The sequence below is a fragment of the Saccostrea echinata genome, unplaced genomic scaffold, assembly GCF_033153115.1.
Source record: "Saccostrea echinata isolate AGI-Se365-2 ecotype Australia unplaced genomic scaffold, CSIRO_AGI_Sech_v1 ptg000025l, whole genome shotgun sequence".
Lineage (NCBI taxonomy): Eukaryota > Metazoa > Mollusca > Bivalvia > Ostreida > Ostreidae > Saccostrea > Saccostrea echinata.
This window is the reverse complement of record NW_026889774.1, coordinates 24,107,965-24,133,604: the sequence shown is the minus strand read 5'-3', so window position 1 is coordinate 24,133,604 and position 25,640 is coordinate 24,107,965. Positions and strand designations below refer to the sequence as shown.

At 34.9% G+C, this 25,640-nt stretch overlaps 2 protein-coding genes and 1 long non-coding RNA gene across 3 annotated transcripts; all 3 read left to right on the top strand.

Moving 5' to 3' along the window:
* Positions 1-1,109: 1,109 nt before the first annotated feature.
* Positions 1,110-15,957, top strand: LOC133192236 (uncharacterized). Its single transcript, XM_061328227.1, has 7 exons — positions 1,110-1,373; positions 3,010-3,114; positions 5,573-5,703; positions 6,557-6,653; positions 8,276-8,413; positions 13,187-13,819; positions 14,562-15,957. The coding sequence occupies exons 1-7, from the start codon at positions 1,323-1,325 to the stop codon at positions 15,489-15,491; spliced, it is 2,085 nt and encodes a 694-aa protein (XP_061184211.1). The 5' UTR covers positions 1,110-1,322; the 3' UTR covers positions 15,492-15,957.
* A 2,284-nt stretch (positions 15,958-18,241) lies between these two features.
* Positions 18,242-23,235, top strand: LOC133192978 (uncharacterized). Its single transcript, XM_061328978.1, has 6 exons — positions 18,242-18,296; positions 19,560-19,844; positions 20,516-20,812; positions 21,044-21,319; positions 22,873-23,013; positions 23,123-23,235. The coding sequence occupies exons 1-6, from the start codon at positions 18,242-18,244 to the stop codon at positions 23,233-23,235; spliced, it is 1,167 nt and encodes a 388-aa protein (XP_061184962.1).
* A 290-nt stretch (positions 23,236-23,525) lies between these two features.
* On the top strand, positions 23,526-24,420 carry LOC133192754 (uncharacterized). Its single transcript, XR_009721862.1, has 3 exons — positions 23,526-23,611; positions 23,994-24,020; positions 24,342-24,420. It is a non-coding gene; the product is annotated as an uncharacterized LOC133192754 (long non-coding RNA).
* The last annotated feature ends 1,220 nt before the right edge of the window (positions 24,421-25,640 follow it).

Here is a 25,640-nt window from a genome sequence, read left to right as displayed (position 1 = left end):
TATTATCACTTGATATTAACAATGTTCATTAGAATCATAGATGAAGGAATATTTAGAATTCATTAGCAGTGTGATTGTCAGACATCCAAAAAAGTGTAAAATTTATTAGTCTGCTTACTTTATGCTCAGTGCTATAGAAGAAAATTAAACAGAAACGATTGCATAATCATAAAAAACAGATTTCTGTAAGTATAAGAATAAAATAAAAAATGATCAGATATATTATATATGTTAATTGTCTCTGAATTTAGAGACGAATTCTACATTTTAAAGAGCTTTTTCAGTTTAACAGCGCCAGTTGTTTATTTTATGTGTACCGCTTTTTGCCGATTTTTGATTGCGTTTCCAGATTCAAATAGATAGTGTTCCTTCTGATGGAGGTCATGAGCCCCATTTCCAATCACTGCGAGAACTGCACTCTTCGGCGGTTTAAGAAAACATATTTCTATTTATCTGTGTATGTCATCGTCTGTTCATTTACTGTAAATGTCAAAAAGTAAAGAATTGACAAAGTCTGGCTGCTGTTCAAAAGTGTACATGTGCACATAACTCAAGTATATTTGAATATTAAATGTACAGAAGAAATTTAATAGTCCATGAATCACATGTAACACCCGCAGATGGATTTGATCACTACTCTCTTTCTTGAGAAATAATTATTATAGGATAAATTCATAATTTTATGATCATACATTATACATATTTAAGGGGTTTGATCAGACATTCTTGCACAGTCATTTAACAGTAAATCGGCAAGATATCCTGGTATTGTCAGGGCATATTGAACGACCACGTAGTGCGAGGAAGAATGTTGCCAGTTCGGTCTTTAGCATGATTACTTACATCAAATTTGCTTGCCATGAGAGCATCTAAGAACTCCAGGAAGTTCGAAAACCATCAACCAATCAGCTTCAATGTTACATTCTAGGAAACCGCAATGGCTTCCATTAGTTTGGAATCGGAGGTAAACGTTGCTAAGGAGTACCGCCTATTTTACATCACATGTTCACAAGCTTTGCTCATATATGGATAAAGCATGTCGCAATCTGAAACTCGATCGTTTCGTGTACCAGAACGTTAGCTTAGAAGTGGCTCCCCCTTTTCTCCTCTCTATTTAGGTATTCTGTCCGTACGAAACTCGCTGCTCAGCAATTGTTAACGGTGCTGTAAGTCGGGAAGGCAGTAGGAGGGAGTTGTTGTGCATCCTCTGTCACTTTACCTCCATTTTATCATCTGCTGTGAAGGGAGATAGGCCTTGGTGCACGGGAAGACTCTGTTTTTGTGAATTAGTTAATAGTTAGAGTAAAAAAAAACATTCAAAAATGGCTGACCGTATGAAACCCATGGGTATGGATCGTGCACTTTCGAGCAAGGTTTGTATTTTTTGTGTTTTTGTGTTTATTTGATCATTTTCAGGATTTGAATGTGAAGAATTGTAATTATGCTTTTCTAACATAAGTAATGCAAAAGGAATGGATGTAATTATATTTGAGGATTTTATGTATGGGTTTATGTTTCTTTTATATGAGTTGTGTGACATTTCTATGTAAGTATATCGTATACAGGACAATAAAACATTAAGTCTTATCTAAATAATTTTTTGAAAGAACAGTATGAAATATCGGTAATATTGTGTTACATCTTGGATAGAAAAACAATATTAATGTGAGTTCCTGTGTAATTGACATCTATCAGCACCAAGCTCAGCAGATTCAGAGGCAATGAAACTTGATCCGACTTGCTCTCTTATGGCTCGCTGAAAGAGAAAAGAGTTTTGTTGGAATGTTTCTAAAAATAAACTGGAAAGGAATTCTTTTGCGCTGCGTGAATACGTTTATGATTTAAAAAATCTAGTATTCCAGGAATCTGACTATATAAGCTTTTATATAAGCTTTAAATTTCCATTTCAAAATAACAAATAGTACTTGGTGAATTACTTAGATTATTTCAGACTTTGAATTCACACCCTCTTATATGCTGACTCATCAACATTCGATGAAGAACATTCAACTGATGAGTTGGTAAGAAATTTTGCTGACTTTGATGTAGAAACCCGGAAATAAACAACAATCCCAATAACTCGCGGAATGTGAATGGCGTCCTCCCACTGTTTGACAGCCACGCGCCACCGTCACGTGGGTATCAGCTAGTCCACGTGCAAACTGTCACGTGGGTCAGGACACCAGACGAATGAAATTTTTGTTCAAATTATTGCTTCAGTCTAGCCTAAACTTTTCATTAAAGCCAAATTTTTGTCAGACACATTTATCAGAGAGGCTTAGAAACGATGCATGTTTATTTAGTTTTTGTGGTCAAAGGATAATCAAGATAGGCTTGCATTACAACATGCGGTGTGTGATGAAATGAAGGATGGTGCTTATGTCAGCTTACAGTGTGCTTTTAAAGTCATGAATGTTGTTTGTTGTCATTTTAACCGCATTAATTTCGAGAATATGTAGCTTGTGAACTTTATGTAAAATATATATAATTTTAATTCTCAGGTGTATTTTCACACTACAGGCCGAATTAAAAGCCGAAATAAAATGGAAATTGACAATTAAGAAGGCGGTAGGTAATGGAATTGACCTCCTGACACACGTAGATACAAACCCATTTGATCCAACACAACATAATCTAAAGTCAGGCCACTTCTTTAGTTTTACCTTTTCCTACTTGTACCATATCACCTGCACTTGGAGAAGTCAAAGCGGAATTGGAATTTCTTTATTAATATATTCTTATAACTTTCGGGAAAAAATTTATTTAAGTATTCATCAGAACATAACATAGAAATAAAATATTCGCTTCATGTTCACGTCATTGTTCGTGGTAATTACCTTAATTCTGCTTTTTTGCGCACTTCTTTACCAATAGCTGATGCAGATATCGTTTCAGCAGCTTTTCAAAATTATTTTTGCATGATATTTCATGGTATTTTTTTCCAGAAAAAAGCATGCGTCAATATTTGTTTATTTTCTTTTTGTCACTTGTGCGTGTTTTCACATTCAGGAAACAGGTGGCGCTTCCTCAAGCACCGATAGCACAGGTCGACTCAAACACACCTCAATGCGGCGAACTTTATCGAGAACAGGCTCACTACATCAAGACAAACGGGTATACAGGGCATGCGCAGATTACAGATATCTACAATTTAGAATTATATATCAATTCCAAAAAATATTTATCTGGCATGCTGTACAAAATATGTTCAGGGAGCATAGAAATATTGTCCAATATGCGTAAATACGGTAGCGACCTCATCATAGCGGCATGCTTACTTATAGCGAATATAAGTCATTGTATAGCGCTTGCCAAATCATTAGTAACTTCTGTAGACACAGATTTCAGGTACTTAACACTAAAAGTCAAATGTAATTGTATTTCGGCAAAAGGTCAAAACTTGCAATAAAAAAGAAATTCAGCTAAACTTTTGACTTAATGTTCGGAGCTAGCACAAGAAAGCACATCATCATATGCTAGACAGGATTAATGTGTTGAATCACATATCTGATAAAAGAAGATTTACTTTGAAACACCCATCTGCTGAGAAAACAAGATAACATTCTGCAAAAAAAAAATCTTCAGTTTCCTTGTCGCAATTACAAGAAGCTTATGTTTTGGATTCATTGTAAGGAAGAATTGGTTTTCATTAGTCTAAATTAACGTTATTATCTTCAAACATAGGAATATTTGAGAGTCAAAGAGAATCAAATTAAAACGGATGATTACTCATCGCTTCAGCAGCAGATACCATTCAAACACTTCCCTATTGGTGAAACGTTAGATAATTTATATCCTTTCAATGGCATAACACAACTCGCAATTCCCACTACCCAAATTTAAAATTTTAAAGTTCCTAAATACTTAGACATCAATATAATGCATCAAATCATGTTCTATACTTTCTCTGTTTTTTTTTTAAACGATTTATTGTGGAATTCTTTACATGTACAGTTTTCATTGAATGACGTCAAAAACGATAAGCTGCGAACCGATGAGTCACCGGTTAGGAACTTAAAAACTCTGGGGCAGGGAATGGTAGCACCTGGTTTCTCTTATCTATCAATTCAAAATATAGATAGTTTTTCTCTTCTTGGAAATACACAACTTTTGTTTGCGGGCAATTGAGAAGAAAATCGACACCATCATTTTAATTAACTGAGGGGGCTTATTTTAAGGCAACACCTATCATACAATGTTAACGTTGTAATCCAAAGTAAAAATTTACAGGAGCACATCGGGTCTCTTAAAATCACGATAAAAGAATTATAGGGGAGAATAACATTCAACAATTTTCTTCTGCAATCACACTCTTGGCATATCACTGCTTATTCAGCGCAAGCTCGATTTGAAAAGACGCCAAAACTACCAGTGGATCGGCCTTGGAAGCTCTAGAATATACACGAACGTATGTGTCGGATCAGACATGCGCATGCCTAATTTAGAGCGATGTATGTAAACAGTTGGTGGTAAATTGATGCCTCTTCACCTGTCTGTGGTACAAATTTCCTAGAAAATATATATGCATTATGTTTTGATCACTTTAGACAGAGGAAGCTGTTCTTGGCCAGTAGGCCTATATTTACCCATATTGCACCGTTCTTCCTAATAATAGTGCATACATACTAGTATATCCAAGTTAATTTACTAATAAGCAACACCACAATTTTGTTACATAATTTTGGAAAATTTCTTTTGAATTATCTGTACCCACTAGTCTCTTAAGAGAAAATTTTATTATTGACTTTTTTAAATTGTATATTTATAATTATTTAATGTTTGTTAACCTTACATAAATTTTTAAGTATGTTTGTTAGAAATCAAGAAAATACATTATGACAGCCAGAGATGATGAACACAATACAACTATTCACTTTTTGATATGTATACAGTAAAACTCGGTTATAAGGAAGTAATTTGGCTTCCTTATAACCAATTTCTGTATATCCCCAAAAGGAACATGGTGGGAAGTCTCATATGGGATTCATAAAATTAATGTTTCGTATAAACCGAGATTTCCTTATAATGAAGTTCTTTATAACCGATTTTTACTGTACAAGTTAATATACATAGCTTAGGGAACTTCTCAGAAGTACAATTTGCTTTTAGCTTAGAGGAAGTCTATTTAAATTGCTAACTATGAAAATGAAACGGTCCTTTCAGCCACATCACCAATGCAATGCCCTTATCAATAAACATTCGAGGTGAAGTCTGTTAATACTGTAGGATCACGCATTGGCAGAGAACATCTGTTAAAACACCACTTGTCTATAATATCGTTATAAACATTAAATGTACCTGGATTTTTTTATTTGTCGCTCTTTAGCTCTTTTGTTTTGCAATGTTCGCAGATATATGCTATTATTGTTCATAAAACTATATTCATATACTCTTGTGTTCTTTTTACGTTTGAGAATGTTTTTCTTATTCTATACTTCATTGTACTGGTATTTCACGAAAAAAAAATGTTGCCAGTTGACTTATTCTACATTTACTAAATATTTTTAAGCAGAAATAAAATTTGTATAAAATTAGACAGTGTCTATAATACTCCAGATATCTATGATTTTAGATGGGCGCCAAGTACGACCCTCAGGCCGAGGCTGAAGTTAGGCAGTGGTTCAAACAGCTTTTGAATGAAGACATTGGCGAGGGTGCCATGACTGTAGAGAAGAACCTTAAAGACGGAGTCCTTCTTATCAAGTACGTACCATAAAATATCACAGGAAAATTTAAATATTTACATTTCAAAATATTTTTCCTTAAGATTCTTTGCAACTTTAAAAAAAGTTCACGTTCTCATGAACTGCAGTGGGATGACTAAGAATACTTCCATTTTGATGTGATTAAAGTAAAAAAAAAATAATGCAAACTATTTTTTCAAAAATAATCGTTGAATGACAAAAATATGTGGCAAGTCATCAGAAAAATAATGTAAATATAAGATATGAATTTAATTTTTGAGAATTCATGAGGTACATGAACAACAACGCTTTACGCCTGCATATTTATCATGAAGTGCTAACGCGCTTCATGAAATATGCCGGCGTGAAGCGTCGTAGTTCATGTCCTCATGAATTCTCAAAAATTAAATTCATCTCTTAAATAAACTTTTGTACTATACTGTATTATGTTTCATTGCTACATTTATGCATAGAATTAAAAAACAAAAACAAGTATGCTGGTAAGATGATCCTATTGGCTTTCTGTTGTTGATTTCTTTGTATGTTACTCTTTTTGCCGATTTTCCAAGAGAAACCTCGATTCCAGCCAAGTGTTTATTAAGATTATATTTGGTTTATTTCTACAGACTTTTACAGAAATTGTACGAGGGAACACCAAACAAACCTGCCGCCTGTAATAAAATGAAACTTAAATACAACACCAGCGTGGCTCCCTTCAAGCAGGTAACACCCCCAATCCAAACTAATAGATTTTTTGTTACAGACTATACTCAAGTGTCTGGAGGTGGCGGCCATTTTCCTAGAGTTTTAAGGGTAGCGATAAGGTAGAGTTTCTTAGAGAAAAGGTACAATGTTGCAATACGCATTTACAGATTATTGCAAAAGTTATACGAGGGAACACCAAACCTTCCCATGGAATGTAATAAAATAAAGCTCAGATACAACACTTCGCCTCTTCCCTTCAAGCAGGTAACGTACATGGGCAGCTCGAGCAGTGAATGTCAGTGTTGTAGCTCTGTAGAAAAGCCTCTCTCTTTGCTATCAACTAGTTTGCTCTAGATATCCGTTTCTACTTTCTAATTGCCTGAGTTTTGTTTAGGAAAACTACAACAATGCAAATCAGGCGGTGCATTGTGATAAATTTCACTTTATCTTTTAGCTTGCTTCCTTTCTTTATTCTCTTTTTTTCCCGAAAACGATGCATGTTTGCCACATGTAAAATATGGAAATAGCGGTAAGTAGAGAAAGTACAAAAATGCCGTTTCTTCTGTAGTCTGCATAACTTTACTACTTGCCTGTTTTCAATGCTGATAGTCAATCCTAATTCTGTTTGAGTGACTACATAGCACATATAACTTTTTTTTTTACTGAATTACGTTTTGCTTTTCTTAGACGATATAATTGGGAAAAAAATGTTCTTTCAATCTATATATTGTCTGTATTGTCACGCATGACTGAAACTAAGAAAAATGAATCAGTTTTGTTTGTTATGTCCTTCGTTAGACGCCTTTGCACAATTTGAAACTCATTGTACCATAGTTTTGTAAATCCTACAACTCTAGTGTTTTTGGCATTTTCATATTTGTTGATTTAACAGTAAAAAGGAACTATGAATCCTATGATCACTCACTTCATATCAGTTTATTACTTAGTAAAAGCTCTGAATGTCAGATACACTAACTGACTGAATTAATTCTCTATTTTATTTTAAAATGTATCTTTTCATGCTAACCAGAGCCAGAGGCTCAGGTAAGCTTTTTGATCAAAGGTTGTCCTGTGTATGTATGTGAGTACATGTATATCAGTATGTATGTATTTCAGTATGTACTTATGTATTTAAGTATGTTCGTATATATGTACTTATGTAAACTTCATATTTTTGACCTACCCAGAATCACTCGGCCATCTTTAACCAAATTTGCAACAGAGCATACTTGGGTTAAGGTGATATAATTTTATTCACATGAAGGACTACTTTTTCATAGGATGATCATTTAATTGTAGTTTAAAAAGGATGGTGTGTCGTAAGCATTGAGTCGTCCTCTACCAAAATTCTGAAATTCATAGCTTCTTGGTCAGGGGTTCTGGTGTTAGGACAGGGCTCTATTGATCATATAGTGACAATGTGTGAATTGTCTAAAAATCCTCTTCTCTCCCTTATATAACTAGAAGACCAAACTAAGTGCATAGTTATGATGAGCAGGGATGCCTCTTCCAAAATGGTTAAATTTATGGCCCCTGGGTCAGGGGTGCTGGTGTTAAAGCGGGTCGCTCTATTGAACATATAGTGAAAATGCATTATTTTTTTCGAAAATTTTCTCTGCTCCTGGACATTCAGGCGGCAAACAAAGAACATTGATGTAAAGAAAAAGTTTTTTTAAAACCAGATTTGTGGAATTTCTTACCATTGGGACTTAGATTGAAGTGACTTGAAAGAGTCCTGTTAAAATTTTTGTCAGAGAGAGAGAATAATTTCACTTATAATCCATGGTCCTCCTGATTAAAAATAGCCCCTCAATAATTTTGCTAAATTGTGTTAGACAGTGTCAGCCCCTGTGCCTATTTGCTTAGCTAGATTTCTTTCCTTTCAGATGGAAAACATCGAATTGTTTTTGAAAGGCGCCAATGCCTACGGTGTCCCCGACAACAGCCTCTTCCAGACAGTGGACTTGTACGAAGGCAGAAACATGGCCATGGTAATTGCTACCATCCTGCAGGTCGGGACAGAGGTAAGGTTATATAACTTTTACTATCTCTGATATTCATGTATTTCACTTTGAATATGCAAATTATGTTGGTTGAATTCACATACCATTGCTTGATATACTAACGTTTTTATTCAGAATGATTATGTATTCCCTTCAACAGAAATTTCTGGAAAAGTATTTTAGGTCATCTAAGTTACTGTGGTGATCTTTTGATATCTGTTTTTGTCAGTTTTGATATTTTATTCCTCATTTTTGATTTCTTCTTATTTCTTCTTCAAAACTTCAACGAATCTACTTCAAAGCATTCAGAAATGACTGGGATTCAAATAAGGCCGTTCCTTTTTTTCAATTCGACATACATTTGTAATTAAGAAAAACATAAAATTGGCTTAGATCATTATGAACCTATTTATTAAAATCAAGAATAAGACCATATTAGGACAACCTAAATCTTTACAGATCCTTCTGTGTCAGGAACTGTAGCTAAGGGATACATTTTGTCACTGTATAAAAGCAACATCCTTATTTAGTGATATTAAAAACTGAGAGGGACACAGCAACAGAAAGCTTTAAAAATTTTACTTGGTGACATATACAGGGAAAAAATTCAAATTTCCTTCAGGACAGCAAGGTCTCAAAGTTTCAAGCTCTAATGTGCTGATAATTCAAATTTGTTTAAAACATGACCCCTGTATCAGAACTGAGACCACAGCAGTCGTTAAAAATGAAGAAACATTTTTCAGATAATTCCTTTGTAATAGCAAGGCTATAAATTTACAGATATATACGCAAGCATCTTTTTATACTGTAGATTCAGATTTGTTAAAATCGAGCTAAATTCGGGGTCAAAGTTATACAGAGTAAATTTTAGGGTAAACAATCATTGAAATTATTCTTTTCATGAACAAGAGTATCTGATGTTAAATAATACAAGCATCCCTTTAGTGTAGAATCAAGTTTGTTCCAAGCATATAGCTCCGTAGCAAAGATTAAGTTGAAATAGATGGGGGATTTTTAAATTAGTGCATAGGGGGAATATTCTTTCAAAAAAAAAGGTTGAAAATGACCAAATTTGATATGAAAACGTCATCAGGTATTGTAGATTCAAATTATTCACCTCTTGGTCATTTTGGCTAGAGGGGGCTATATTTGGGTTCCTGGGTTACACAAAGGAGAAGATATGAAAAAGAGAGTTGCATTTGGTTATTTAGATGACCATTAAGGTTCTTCGGCCTCTTATTTAACCTGTAACATTTTTACTTAACAAACACAACACCGCCATTTTTTCACTCACAACCATACTTCCTCTGCACCAAACCTTTATATCTGAAATACATATATCTATTTTTAAAAAAGAAGAACATGTCTTATGATAATTGTTCAAGCTGTTGAAGGGATATGATAAATTTGTGTTGTGCTGCTTTTGCATCAGTAACGTGATTGTTTTTGCACGTTTCTAATCTAATGAAAAGATATATCAAATTAAAATCTTTATTTGCATGGTTTCTAGATAATTGAATGGTGCTTGCGATACAGATGTTACATTTGGCAAACATACAATTGCTGCAATAAATATCGAGTAAAATTGCATATAAAATGTTCGCTTGGAATAATCGTTGAATTGCATTATGTACAACTCTCTGTGCTTACAAAGAGATAGTGTGATTACGACGGTTCCTTTTCAACGATCAACAACTTTTCGGGCATCAGAAGTGGCATGCGCTCATCTTGAAAGCTTTGCATGATTTTAGCGGTAAGTAACAAGCGTCTCTTTTACATTGGGCTGTTTGATTGTAATGAATGTTGTATAAAACTTTCTTCTGTCGCTTTGGTGTTGTAGATCTTTTTTTCTTCAATGTAAAGTCTTTGGGCTATGTGTTTGCATTACGCTTACGAATTGAATAGTATATCTGAGTGTTATTCATTAAGATTTCATCGGGAGTTTGGTTTTTGACAATTTACTTAGTTCCCTCATCTATGTATGATTCTTCTTTGCCCATAGAGCTTCTTTCTATCATATAGTAACTTAGCTAGATCGAATTGGTGTCATAAAATATTTAATGTAACAAATCGAGGATCTATAATCGTAACAAACAACTAATCAAATTTCATTAACTTTTCAAAATTGTATAAAGATGAGAAATAAACATATACAACAATTAAACTTTGTCGTTTCTATTGAGGATTGTTTGGTATAATTTCGATAAAAATGACAACAGGGCCAGTAACGCAGTTTTGGGAAAGCTGAATCAAACATCCCGATGAAATCAAGTGCCTGCTTGAAGTACTCGTGTCTCTAACCAAATTATTGAATAATCAAATTAAATAATCAAAACATTAAAATTTGGAATCGGTCTTTGTATCTTTTAGGCTCAGCGTAACGGTTTTAACGGACCGACCTGCGGTTCCAAACCCACCGAGCGTCACCAAGTTCAATTCTCATACGAGCAGCTCAAGCAATCTCATGGGGTTATTGGTCTTCAGAGTGGCACAAATAAATTCGCTACCCAAAAAGGCATGCGTATTGGCTCTGTTCGTCACATCGCTGATATCAGGGCAGACGACTTAACTCAAGATGGACAGAACCATATTGGTTTACAAGCTGGATCTAACCAATTCGCCAGTCAAAAGGGAATGACAGGTTTTGGTGCTGTTAGGCATATTTCAGATATTAGAGCAGACCAGTACGACAAGGAATCGGCCGGTATCATCAGTCTCCAATCAGGAACTAACAAATTCGACTCCCAGAAAGGAATGCGTGGTGGTTTTGGAGCCGTTCGTCACATCTCAGATATTAGAGCAGATCAATATTCCGACGACAGCAAAGCTCACATCAGTTTACAATCCGGCACAAACCAATTCGCTTCCCAGAAAGGTATGACCGGTTTCGGGGCAGTCCGTCACATTGCTGATATTAGGGCTGACGACTTGGACCGAGAAGCTGCCGCCGAGGTCAGCTTACAGTACGGTACCAACAGATTTGACAGCCAAAAGGGAATGACATCATTTGGAGCACAACGTCACGTTTCCGATATCAAGGTTACCGACTTAGCCGAGGAAATGAGACGTAAACTGGGCTACACGCCATCTCAACAGGAAATTCAGGAGATGCAGGATATGCAGTATCAAGATCAACAGTAAAATATTAATCAAATCTGGGAAGGAGGATCAACATCGAAATAGACTTTTAAAACATTTACATCTGCCATGGTTTTCATGAATTTCGAAACAAAGTGCAACGAAATATATGGACTACTTGTTGACTATTTATATTCTAGAATATATAAAAACTGGACCCTTAAAGACGTCTTAAAAATGCAACGGATATCCGAGAGCCACGCGGAACTTAAATGCGCTAAACCCTTGCTAATGTAAATGTTGTCAGAATGCTTTCTACGTGATGAGAGAACAAAAATAAACAAATCTCGGCCGAGATGTTTTGTTATTTATATGTCATTTTCAGTTCTGTGCTTTTCTCTGCTCTTGCCAAAAAATGCAAAAACTTAGGTCTGGATAAACATGCTATTCTTGTTTAGGCAAATCCATAAGATACCTCGGAATGTTCCATATGGGCCCTTTTGCCGGAGACCGGAAACCGGAAATCATTATGTAGAAGTGAGACTGTAACGAAATGTGTATTTGTTTGAGTAAATATTATTCTTTTATACACTTTTATACAAAGACTCGACGTCGCAATATGACACGTGTCATCTTTTATTATAACAATGTACGTACAATGTAAATTTTCATGATGTAAGGACGCTGTGTTGTGAATAAAATTTATTATTTTTTATCTGTTGTCCGTTACTTTTATAATGAAATAAGCGGAGAAATGAACAGAATTGGGATGACTTAATTGGTTATAACTTAAAAGTTGTAATAATTTTGAATTATGTAAAAAAACAAATTCTTTCGAATGAACGATAAAAGATAATTAAAATGTGAACGAGGAACAAAGTAATTACGTCAGTTCTTGTGGCATTTTATAAGCAGTGGAGTTGCGCCTGTATAACGTATAACATTAATCAGTAAATGACCTTTCTGTAAAATAAACATGTATTATGGTTGCAATAGAAATGAAGAAAAGCGGTATAAACACGAAAGATAATGTTAAAAAACATACATGATTTCATTTTTAAACCTTAAAATTGAATAGTTAAATCCCATTTAAAGTTCAAATAATCAGTGAGCTGAACTATACTGCATATTGGGTTTCTTTGTTTGGTACAATAAGATTAATGTACAAGTATCTGAGATATTTTTCACTTTTACTTTCACCAGTAGGAATCACTCAAATCCCTTTCTCCATAACCAAACTATTGCTTTCATGTCCATGCACTAGGTTCAAAATTTTGAGATTTAAATTTTCAATGAATATCTTTGATTCTGCACCACAAAGAGTTAATTTTGACAGAAGATAACAGTACCACTAGTGGGCCTTTCATTGAGGAGTTGAACAGCTAACTAAAATTTCGTAAGTTGACATTTCTTTCCTCTAAGATCTTGCGTTAATCTTTTTTCAAACAAAATAAAAATCAAGCTTCCGAAGAGATTCTTTGAGTATGGAATGCAATTTCCAGGTTTTTTTCTATTGTTTGAATGTTCGTTGTTTGTGTAATGGCGCTACTTACAAGACTCTGGGCTTTTAAAGTTTTTATCCTAATCAGAATGCTATGACTTTCATTTTCTTCCTTTAAAGCAAACAAATACACTTAGTGTAAAATGCTTTGTAAATAAAATTCCTTGGAAAGGGGCTCACCCAAGAATATCTGATTTTTTTTTCATTCATTTTAGGCCCAGCGCAATGGCTTTGAAGGCCCAACCATTGGTAACAAACCGGTCGAGAAAAACGCTCGAGAATTCAGTTACGAGCAACTGAAATCAAGCCATGGTACCATTGGTCTGCAGGCTGGTACAAATAAACTGGACTCACAAAAAGGGATGACAGCCATGGGGGCTGTTCGGCACATCTCCGATATCCGAGCCGACAAATTTGACAAGCAGTCGGAGGGGTGTATTACCCTACAAGCCGGAACAAACCAGTGGGCCAGCCAAAAGGGAATGACGAGTATTGGCGCCATTCGACACATTTCTGACATAAAAGTATCTAAGGCAAGCCAGGAGGGACAAGCGGATATTAGCCTGCAAAGCGGCACCAACAAGTTTGACAGTCAGAAAGGAATGCGAGGATTCGGCGCAGTTAGACATATTAGCGACATTAGAGCTGATGACCTTCTGCGAGAGGGTACTGACAAAATCTCGCCAGTTATCTCGTTCACTGGCGGGGACAGCCAAAAGGGCATGCGCGGCTTTGGCGCCCAACGTCATGTGTCTGACATAGCGGTTGTCGATTTGGCCGATGAGTTTTGCAAAAAAACAGGATACAAACCACCAAAAGCTGTCGTAAAGTCCGATTCCAAAGGGGATGTTACTGCGGATGAATGAACTTATCTAGATTTCAAACTATAGAACTTTATCAAATTTGAAAATTATAAAAAAAAAATAAAATACACTTATGACAAATTCTAGACTTAAAAAAGACATTATAAATTTGACGAGAGAACATTTGCCAAGCAATTGTGCATCAGTAACTAATAAATGAATGCAGATTTATTCATATCACTTTGCACATGCACTCATTTTACGAAAACTGGACAGGGACATTTGCATGAATCTAGACTCTATGCATTTAATTAGAACAATAGAAATCTTTCCATAATTCCCTAAACAATTTTACCCCTTCTATTATTTTTATTTTGCTTATAATGATTGGATTAATTTACAGAACATATATTATGTTTTTCAATAAAATTTACACAATTTCCATGTCTTTATTACTTCGACTAGCTATTTCACGTTTCATTTTTAAAGAGGATTTCGAAATGAAATCCATTATGGACAAGGTATTCTAATGTTACTGCTGTAGCCAATCCAATACTCCATTACTTTTTAAAAAGGCTTTTAAGAGGAAATAAAAATTATCAGTAATTTAGCATTGGCCATCATACTCAATGCGCAATGAAAATGAACAAAGGTACATACTAAACATTTTTTCTTATTTAGAATTATATTAATTACAATATTATGAGCTGTTCCCTTTGAAAACAGATTAAAGAAGTGAACTTTATTGAATGAAGGTGATTCTTTATCAATGCTTTGACCGTTTCAGGCTCAACGAAATGCCTTTAATGGCCCCACTATAGGATCTAAACCAACCGAAAAACACGTCGTTCACTTTACAGAGGAACAGAAGAGAGCAGGTCATGGCATTATTGGATTGCAGGCGGGCACAAACAAATGCGCGAGTCAGAAGGGAATGAAGATAGGAGCAGCACGCCACATTGCTGACATCAAAGCAGATAATCTCGATCGAGCGGGCCAAGGCATCATTGGAGCACAAGCAGGCACGAATCAATATGCTTCGCAAAAAGGAATGAAAATTGGTGGAGTTCGTCATATTGCTGACATCCGCGCCGATGATATGACACAGGAAGGCCAGGGTATTGTTGGAGCACAGGCAGGTACCAATAAATTTGCAAACCAGTCCGGCATGACGTTTGGGGCCGTGCGTCACATTGCTGACATCCGTGCGGATGATGCAACTCTAGAGGGGCAGGGCGTCATAGGACTACAGTCCGGAAGCAACAAGGGTGCAAGTCAGTCTGGTATGTCGTTTGGTGGTAGAAGACACGTCTCTGATATTAGAGTAGATGATATGTCACAGGACTCGCAAGGAATAACGGGCGGGCAATCGGGTACGAATCAATTTGCGAGTCAGAAAGGAATGTCCTTTGGGGCCGTGCGACACATTGCTGACATCCGTGCTGATGACGCGACTCAAGAGGGCCAGGGTGTTATTGGACTGCAGTCCGGAAGCAACAGGGGAGCTAGTCAATCAGGAATGTCATTTGGTGCTGTCCGACATATTTCTGACATCCGGGCAGACGAGTACTCACAAGAAGGAGCGGGAACAATAGGGCTACAATATGGAAGTAATAAAGGAGCGAGTCAATCAGGCATGAACTTTGGAAAAGGAAGAGGGGTCGCTGATATTCCAATCACGGATCTGGCAGAATCCATGGGATATACACAATATTGAGTAAAGGGATCGATTTGGGAGGGGGGAGTTAAGGGTGTTTCCTGTGAAAAGTGTACACGTCTACAGGGTCAACAGAAAGTAAATTTGTACAGTAACCTGTGAAATAACTATATATTCTGCTAGCTAAAGATCTTTGTTGTTTCTGCTAAATCATCATTATGTGTACGTGTATCAATTTTTACAATGTCAGTAAGTCTTTTCCGAAGGGACAGAAATTATAGCCACAGCAATTGCTAGATACCTACGAGTGTGATATTGTTAGCACAGCAAAATCCGATCATTCCTACAAAATCAAAACGGTATCTGTTGATAAGTCTAAGTCTTCTGTCTCTACTAGAAGTCTTGTGAGTCACTATGCCAAATCACTATGCTAAATCACTTTGCAGTTTACGCCGAACCATTTATAATCTCGTATTGTCTTTTTGTATTATGTGTAAAATGTATCCATTAAATCATCGTTTATTAATTTGTTTTCTTAGTTTTATTTATAGTTTTAGAACTCAGAGTACTTGACATTCATAAAATTCAAAACTAGTCTATAAATTGCGGAAAAGTTATTCCTTTGACTTTTATCCTCATTGCAAATATTAAGCAAAGTTTTCATGAATATTCATAGATATCTAAGGTTAATGATTTAAAATTTCCAAAGTGCTTTTGAGAGGTGGAGTTTTATGGATGAGGACGCTTAATTTTAAAGTAGATCTGGTTTTCAATTTTACAATTATTAAATCCGGTTTTAAATTTTACAATGATCGGTATTTTGGTTAAGAAAAAGTTCATACATGTATCAACTACAAAGTACTTTTCTTTATTGTACATGTATGATTGACTAATTCCTATCCCTCTGATTGGCTGAGATCCAACAATGTAGAAAAAGTACAACGTTATATTCACCTGCACGTGACCTTCCAGGGGGATATAAGGATTTATTTTCTCTACATTGGTCTAAAAATAGATCGGGAAATTCTAAATTGATACAAATAGTTTTGAAAAGCTATTTCACTTGCTACCGTCTTCCACTCAGGTGAACATAACATTAGGGAATATATAATCTGGGGAAGGGGTGGTTGTGGGGAATGGGGGTTGGGTGCAGGGGACCTCCCCCCCCCCCCCTTCAAACATTTTTTTTTTTCTGAACGTAAATTTTTACTTTTAATTTAGACTAGAAATATTCATTAAAAGACTGGTCCCCACTGATGGACTTTAATCCCCCACCCCTAACCTAACCATATAAAACAAAATTTGAAGTTAAAAGAATCCTTTTTTTTTTAATTTTTGTGGGGGCTAATCAAAGATTTTTTCAGCTGTCATTTTCCCCTGATAATGACCCCCCTTTTTTAAAAAATCTATTCTATAAAAGAGCCTGACATTATTTCTTTTTTTTAAAGCAACTAAAGTAGATTAAATAAATTCCAAATTAATACGACGGGTAATGTTTATTTTACCCCGCTTCTCTCAATGTATTTAGCTAGGACTTTTGCAAATATAAACAAGTAAGATGGCTTAAATGCTGAATGAGTTCGTATCATTTAATTATTGAATCATATAATAAAAAATTTATTGCTGTTTTTTCTCAGTTAATACGATGATTTAGCCACCTTCAAAGTACAATATTCACCTCGCCCTCCGGGCTTGGTGAATATTGTACTTCTCAGGTGGCTAAATCATCGTATTGACCTCAAAATCAGAAATAATTGTATAATATCGTTATGTTACAGATTTTATTGCATTAAAAGTTCATTTTTTTTATTGCCGTTTGTGGCTGAAATAACTATGTAGGGTCAGTGTTATAGAATTAAAAGAGTGGAGGAAGTTAAAAAAAAATCAAAAATTTAATCACTTTTATTTTAAAATGGTCAGAAAGTTTCGTGATTCAGCTTTGATTCATACTGTGCTCTCAAGGATAAATTCAACTTTTTCGTGTATGAAAATTTAGTAGAGGGGGGAATAAATGAAGTTTTTTGACCAATGTCAAGGTATACTTTTAGTGCCAGTTTCATTTGTGTAACAGAATTTAAGCATTGCTTAATAATGAAAAGCAAGGCAAATAATAGCTTATAAATCTTGGACATGCCTCAATTTAAAAGCATCGAGTACACCCACTTCAAAAAGGAATTCATGGCTTGCAGTACACAGGCAATAGTACCTATCTGCGGGAAATCTGATATTTGAGACCCCCTTTGAATTTAATGTATGAAGGAAAAAAGTTAAAATAAGAAAGAATTTATTTACCGTATTCTTTAACATTGCTAAAATCAAGGGAATAGTTTCCTTCTGGCATTTATTTCCCATAAATACGGAAGGTCAATCTTTTTAATAATGCATGGATTTTAAAGGACAGAAGAAACTTACATAATGGTAAAATTTGTCGTATGACTTTGTACTGGTTTATTATCCAGGTAACAAAAGATCTTTCAACACACATTGAAAAGATCCCAAAATGAACAAACAAGAGAGTTATTTTATTTATGTAGAAAAAACCTAAGCTTTATGAGAATTAGCCCACTATTCCTTAAAGTCACACGTAGCTATCTGAGTGTTAGTTGAAAGGCAGGTTAACAAAAATTAACAGGAATAAACAGTTCAGCAGAGATTTTTATGGTTGACCATAGAATAAGGGCGACTGTTACGTGATCCCGGACGCAACACAATAAAAAAAGAAAAAAATCAAGGAAATCTTTTTTTTTCGTCTTGGTAAAAGTAAATGGTATATATTGGAAGCTGTTCTCTAATTAACAGATGTCATCCAAATGCTCAGTTTAATAACCATAGGTTTGGGATGGATTGGAGTTGCTATAGCCTATGGTAAATGTATTTATTTTTTTTTTTAATTCGGAAATAAGAATGTAATTCCAGAGTCTTTATTAGGCTTTTGACGACTTCTTGGGACTTTTTTTTATCAAGTGACAAGGATGCTTTACTTACACGAGATGTACAATGCGCATGTGCTTGTATACGTAAAGAAAACATTTCTGTGCACAATCGAAATACTTACATAATCATAAGTTTAAAAAGATTAAGATTTTTTAAATAAAATCATTTTCAGTCCAGATTTCTTTTTGGCAAATGGACGAACGATATCGAAAGATCCAGGAGGATCGTACGGAAATAAAGGGGGAAAACAAAGGGTCTAAAATCTAATTTGATGTAAAATACATGTAATTGTCGAAAAATATTCCTCAATAAAGTTTTAAAAGTACACATATAAGGAATTAACAACACTATCGCGTGTCACTTAAATTTTTGCAAACGCAGTAGGTTCTAAGCCATATAAAAAAAAAAAACCCAAACCCTTAGCGTTTGTGTGCTTCCTCGCGAGCAATATTCAAAGAGCAATGTAATATTGAATGTATTAGACATGTTTTCATTCAATGTCATTCTTTTAAATCACTTGCTTTTGAGACCTCTGCAAATCTCCAATTGTTGATAACCGTTTGGACACTCACCACTCTACTATGAATAGAAACTTAATTCTTATACTGTAGACGTATAAGGCATACAAAGACAACCTTAGAAATCCGCGTAATTTATTACTCGCAGAATGAAAAGAAATTAGGATTTCGTGGAATTACAACTCCATAGAAAAAAAGAACGTATACCTATTGAAATCATATTTTAAAATAATAAATCATGACTGTCAATATCGAGAGATTTTTTTCATCCTTTGAATCACACATTGATCCATTCGCGACCAAATGTCATTATACGTGTAGATTCCTTATTTTTCGCGAGTACTTATTATCGCGAAATGACTCTTTAACGTCAAATCGCGAGAACAATAATTCACGAGTGGATGGTTGATCAGTGATTTTACATAGATTTCAGCACCATAAAAATAAAAGCGAGTAATTTTATTTCGCGAGTGGTGCTTCTCGCGTAATTACGCGATAATTAATTCCTCGCGTATATTTAGGAATCTACAGTAGTAGACAAGCAAATGATTCCAGAAAATATGTCTAACATGAGTGTCAAATGCTAAAATAATTTTTTCATATCTTCAAATGTTTGAATCTCAATCAGGTAACTCAAATGGATATCTAGTTTAAGACATTTAATTTACCATTTTAGATCCAGTAATTGAGCAGGTCTCCCCAAACCCTGCTATTGTTGGCGAAAGGTATTCTTTGCGTTGCAAAACGGGGCCTTTGGGGAACATAAGTCAAATAAATTGGAGTTTCTCAAACGGTTCAACAATTTTTAAAAACGAGATTTTCGATCTAGAAGGTAACTTCAGTGAAATACTCGTATTCAAAGATGTCAAAAAAACTTTCAATGGACTACAGTTTTCATGTTTTGCCATATCCTTTGAGAATACAACGACCAAAAGTACACCCTTTACCTTAACTGTCATAGGTAAGTCTGAATATCTTTTATCTCTTAATTCTACATAATATATCTTTCTTATGAATATAATTGTTAGATTGACCACAGCTAATCATTAGGGATTTTTTTTAAAATCTCCAAATGGTAGCTTAGAGCATAAATTCACCAGTAGGCCCTTCTCATGCAAATTATGTCATCTATACTGGTAATGTACAATTATGTCATCTATACTGGAAATGTACATGTATATTGCATATTCATCAGCTATATACCTTTTGAATTTTCTTTTTTTTTCTCTCTTTTGTCATTAATGTTTAAAAAAAATATCTTCAGAAAAGCGCATTATTTATGACTAATAATAACGCATTAAAAAAAAAACTTTAAAATGATATCCGCAGTTGAGAATTATTTTTTGACCATGACCGAATTTATTACTTCACCAACTCAATGTGTAGTCTTAAATATAGACTATTGCTTTAGATTTGCAACAAAAAATGATGGGTGTTTATCTTTTTAGTGATTGAATTATACGAGCCCCTAGATTGCAGAAAGCCCCATAACTTCAAATCCAGTAATTATCGAACATTTTGATTATACGCCCAAGTACTCTTGACCGAGATCCAGACATACAATCTAAGAATGAGCTAGATTATTTGAAATATTTAACAATAGGGAGTTATAGTTTGTCACCGCTATTTTAGAGTCCATATCTACAATAAAAGTCAGACAGATCTCCCCAGACCCTGCTATTGTTGGTCAGAACTATTCTTTCCTGTGCGAGGTTGAGCCTTCAAGAGAAAACGTTCTTATACATTGGAGTTTTGCAAACGGTTCAGTTATTTCTGATAATGATGTGTTTAAACTGGATAGTAACATAAGTCAAACACTTACTATCAACGATGTCAAGCAGTCATACTTGGGGTTCCAATTTATATGTGCTACCGCAGACGTTGATAATTCAACTAAGAAAAGCCAGCCTTTTTCGTTAATTGTTGTCGGTAAGTGAGAGCTTAAATTATTTATGTATCAAAGAATATCAATTCTTTTCTTTCAGTAATGTTAAAGGTTGTGTTTTCATCAAATTGTTTACTAAATCAACACTATACAATATATATATAGAGAGAGAGAGAGAGAGAGAGAATGAAGGCAAGATGATAAATCTTTTATTTTTTCGTTTTATAATAAACTTTGCTTTTCTAAAAATGTGTGTTACATAACCTTTGTTTTAGCTTCGCCCGAGATTGAGTATTTTGAAGACACAACATACGCACAATCAGGGCGACCATTTCTTAAGGATTGTTTAGCTTCTGGCTACCCCTACCCCGTGACAAAGTGGTTTCAAGGAAGAAAAGAAGTACGACAAATGAACACCTCAGTGTTTCGTTCTGTTCTGGTCATCCCAACTGTCGCCCCAAATACACGTGTAAATTACACGTGCAAAGCAACAGTTTCGCTGGGAATCTTTGTTTTGTCTACCAAAAGATCATTTACTCTCATATCTTACGGTATATATATAAAAAAAATGAATTGTTGACAGTTTTGATCGTTTTTTAGCTCACCTGAGCTGAAAGCTCAAGTGAGCTTTTCTGATCACCCATTGTCCGTCGTCCGACCGTCTATCCGTCCGTCTGTAAACTTTTCACATTTTCAACTTCTTCTCAAGAACCACTGGGCCAATTTTGACCAAACTTGGTACAAAGCATCCTTGCGCAAAGGAAAGTTTAAATAGTTAAAATGAAGGGCCAAACCTCCTTCCAAGGGGAGATAATCAAGAAAAGACAAAAATAGGGTGGGGGTTTAAAAAAATCTTCTTCTCAAGAACCACTGGGCTGGAAAAGCTGAAACTTATGTGGAAGCATCCTGGGGTAGTGTAGATTCTAAATTGCTAAAATTATGACCCCCGGGGGTAGGGCGGGGCCACAATATGGAATCCAAGTTTTACATTGAAATATGTAGAAAAAAAATCTTTAAAAATCTTTTTCTCAAGAACCACTGGGCTGGAAAAGCTGTAACTTAAGTGGAAGCATCCTGGGGTAGTGCAGATTCTAAATTGTTAAAATCATGACCCCCGGGGGTAGGGCGGAGCCACAATAGGGAATCCAAGTTTTATATTGAAATATGTAGTAAAAATCTTTAAAAATCTTCTTCTCAAGAACCACTGAGCCAGAAAAGCTGAAACTTATGTGAAAGCATGCTGGGGTAGTGTAGATTCTAAATTGCTAAAATCATGACTCCCGGGGGTAGGGCGGGGCCACAATAGGGAATCCAAGTTTTACATTGAAATATGTAGAAAAAAAAATCTTTAAAAATCTTTTTCTCAAGAACCACTGGGCTGGAAAAGCTGTAACTTAAGTGGAAGCATCCTGGGGTAGTGCAGATTCTAAATTGTTAAAATCATGACCCCCGGGGGTAGGGCGGAGCCACAATAGGGAATCCAAGTTTTATATTGAAATATGTAGTAAAAATCTTTAAAAATCTTCTTCTCAAGAACCACTGAGCCAGAAAAGCTGAAACTTATGTGAAAGCATCCTGGGGTAGTGTACATTCTGAATTGTTCAAATCTAGACCCCCAAGGGTAGGGCGGGGCCACAATAGGGAATCCAAGTTTTACATTGAAATATGTAGTAAAAATCTTTAAAAATCTTCGTCTCAAGAACCACTGAGCCAGAAAAGCTGAAACTTATGTGGAAGCATCCTGGAGTAGTGTAGATTCTAAATTGTTCAAATTATGACCCCCAGGGGTAGGGCGGGGCCACAATAGGGAATCCAAGTTTTACAGTGAAATATGTAGTAAAAATCTTTAAAAATCTTCTCAAGAACCACTGGGCCAGAAAAGCTGAAACTTAAGTGGAAGCATCCTGGTGTAGTGTAGATTCTAAATTGTTCAAATCATGACCCCCGGGGTTAGGGCGGGGCCACAATAAGTACTACAGGGGGGCAAATCAGGTGAAAAACAACAAGGCCAAGTTACTCAGGTGAGCGTAGTGGCCCATGGGCCTATTGTTTTTAAATGTATTTAATTTGTAAATTTTATTTCAAACAATTCTTTAAGTTGCAGATAACATCGGTGTGCAAGACCAAGATGAAAGTTTTACCAACAGAGTGGAGTATAAATATTCCATATTTATAGCGACTATTGTGGGAGTTTTTCTATTGATACTGGTACTGACAGGCATTTTGTGTGGATATTTGAAAATGAGTAAGCACTTCAAATGTGAATAAGCATGCTTTACATCTAAGTATAATTGATGAATCTTTTACGGGTTTTTTTGTTTGCATAATTATAATGGTTTAACATTTACATGTAGGTGGATATTTACCAGGCCACATTAAAAAGACAGAAGATATTGGACTGGAACCGAGTAATCCGCCCAAAGATGAAACTGAAAACATGAATAATGGGTACCAAAATTTAATGTGACGGTTATACATATTTTTATAGCCAAGGGGAACATTTCAATAACATTTCATTTCTTATCTTATGCCACGCATATAATTAGGCAAGCGAAATTGGCCTACATATAGTTCTGAATTCGTAATTACTAGTATTACATTATATATTTTTGTAATAAAGAACAATATCCTTAATATATCCCTTAAAAATTATTTCGACAAAAAAGCAAAATTAGGATTATTTTATATTTTCAAAGGTTGTTTTTTTTAAAAGTTTTTGATAATTTGTGTCCATTTTAGATCGTATGTGCGCTTAAAGGATGAGACGGGCGAATCTTACCTTTATGAGGACATTGCCCAAGTGGAATCCACCAATCGCACAGAAACACAAAAACGCCAGCAAAGTTGTCATTTAATTTTGATTAAAGAAAAAAAAATCATGCATGCATTTATATTTATAAGTGTTGTTCACTAAATCGTACTTTTGATACGAGCTTTTCAATCGGGGAGGGGGGGGGGTTACTGTGAAAATAAATCTTGTTTTTGATTTTCTTTTCTCTCAATGCCTGTAGGTTTTCTTTATAACCAGAATATGTAATCGATATATAGTTCTTTTACCTGAAATAAAAAGAAAAGAGCAAGTAGAGTTTAGATATTGGCAAAATTACCAGTAAAATCAATACATGACAGTGTATATTTTTTATCTCACACGTACTTGTTTAGTATATGCTATTTCTTCAAATATCAAAAAAGTAAAATTGCTTGAAAGATATCCATTTATTTTAGCAGACAAAAGGAAGAAGATTTTAAAGAGTGAGTCCTTTCAAATAATGTTTTAACTCATCGCTCGTTTTCTACAAATGTAAGAATAAGTATTCCTTAACACTATTTTTTTCCCTTAATAGCAACAGAAAATTAGTTTCCGCTCCATATCCAGGCAACTTGAAATTGGATATCTTAATTATTTTGAATTTTATGAATTTTATTAGATGATGTAATGTAGATATTTAAGTATGAGAAAAAAATAATTAAATAGCGGATCTACAACATCTAAAGTTGTTCTTACTAGAAGTGAACATAAGGAAGATGTATGGAAAACCGATTGTATTGTAGATTGTGTATTCTTTAATTTAGCAGGGAAAGGATTAAAAAAATCAAAGAGTGGGCCCTCTCTTAAATGCCTGGGGAAGGAAGGACCAGACAATGGAGAAAATTCAATGTATGTGCTGCTATCCCTTCTGCACCCCCCCCCCCCCCCCCCACGAAATGCAAACTTATTACTTCATACTAGATACTTAATAATTAATACGTTTTCTAGGAAAACAATAATTTAATTCTTTCATTGCAAAAGATAAGTTATATATAATTGTTAGGAGAAATTTTTATTCAACAAAATAACTTTTACGAGAGTATTTTAAATTGAATCTGAGTACAGGGTGCAGTCCATCTTCGAGTATACTTCGGTGACACAAAAACGTGGCTGTCAAGAGAGTTGTCAAAATCAGTCAGAATTGATTACAGAATTTAATCAATAACTTCCATATAAGAAGAAAACTGTTGCTGTGGATTTAACTCGACATTAAAATATATCGACGACGTTTTATCAATTAACAATAGTTACTTTCATTCGGATGTTGACTCGATATATCTCAGTGAACTCGAAATAAGAGACACCACAGAGTCTGTCATGCCTCTTTCATATTTAGATATTTTACTGACTATAGATGAAAATGGCCAACTAACAACAAAACTATGACAAACGAGATTTCTTAGCTTTACCATCGTCAACTTTCGTTATTTTTATAATAATCCACTATAACTTGCATATGGTTTTTATGAATTTATTCGATACGCAAAAGCATGCTCTTATTATGATCAATATTTTAAATCGAGGCAGGTTACTGACAAATAAGTTAATGTTACAGGGATTTCAACAACCTCGTTTACATTTAGCATTTCGAAAATTCTATGGTCGTTGTATTGACCTTGTTTGCATATACAACCTATCAGTGGGTCATATTTTGACTGACATGTTTCATACCAATTGAGACAATGGTTTTTAAAAACTAAATTTTAGTATGGATTATTCCGTCCATCGGATCAATTCATAGGGCTCACGGCGGTAGTTACTGGTCAACAGGAGATGCTTACTTCTCCTAGGCACCTGATCCAGAATCTGAAATTTTCAGGATTCCGTATTTTATGCCCTGTTCCGAGTGTTTTATTCCCTGTTCAGAAATTTGTTTTGTTTCATAAATGAACTCTAGAGATCAATCACTGTTTGCTGTCTTCACCTTTTTATCATTTATGGGTATTTAAGTCTTCCGAAAATTATTTAACAATATGCTCGTATAATGCAGGCATATCTACATGTAATTATCAGTTCTTGAAAAAAAAATAGTTTTTAGCAAAGCTGCACCCTTTAATTTTTCA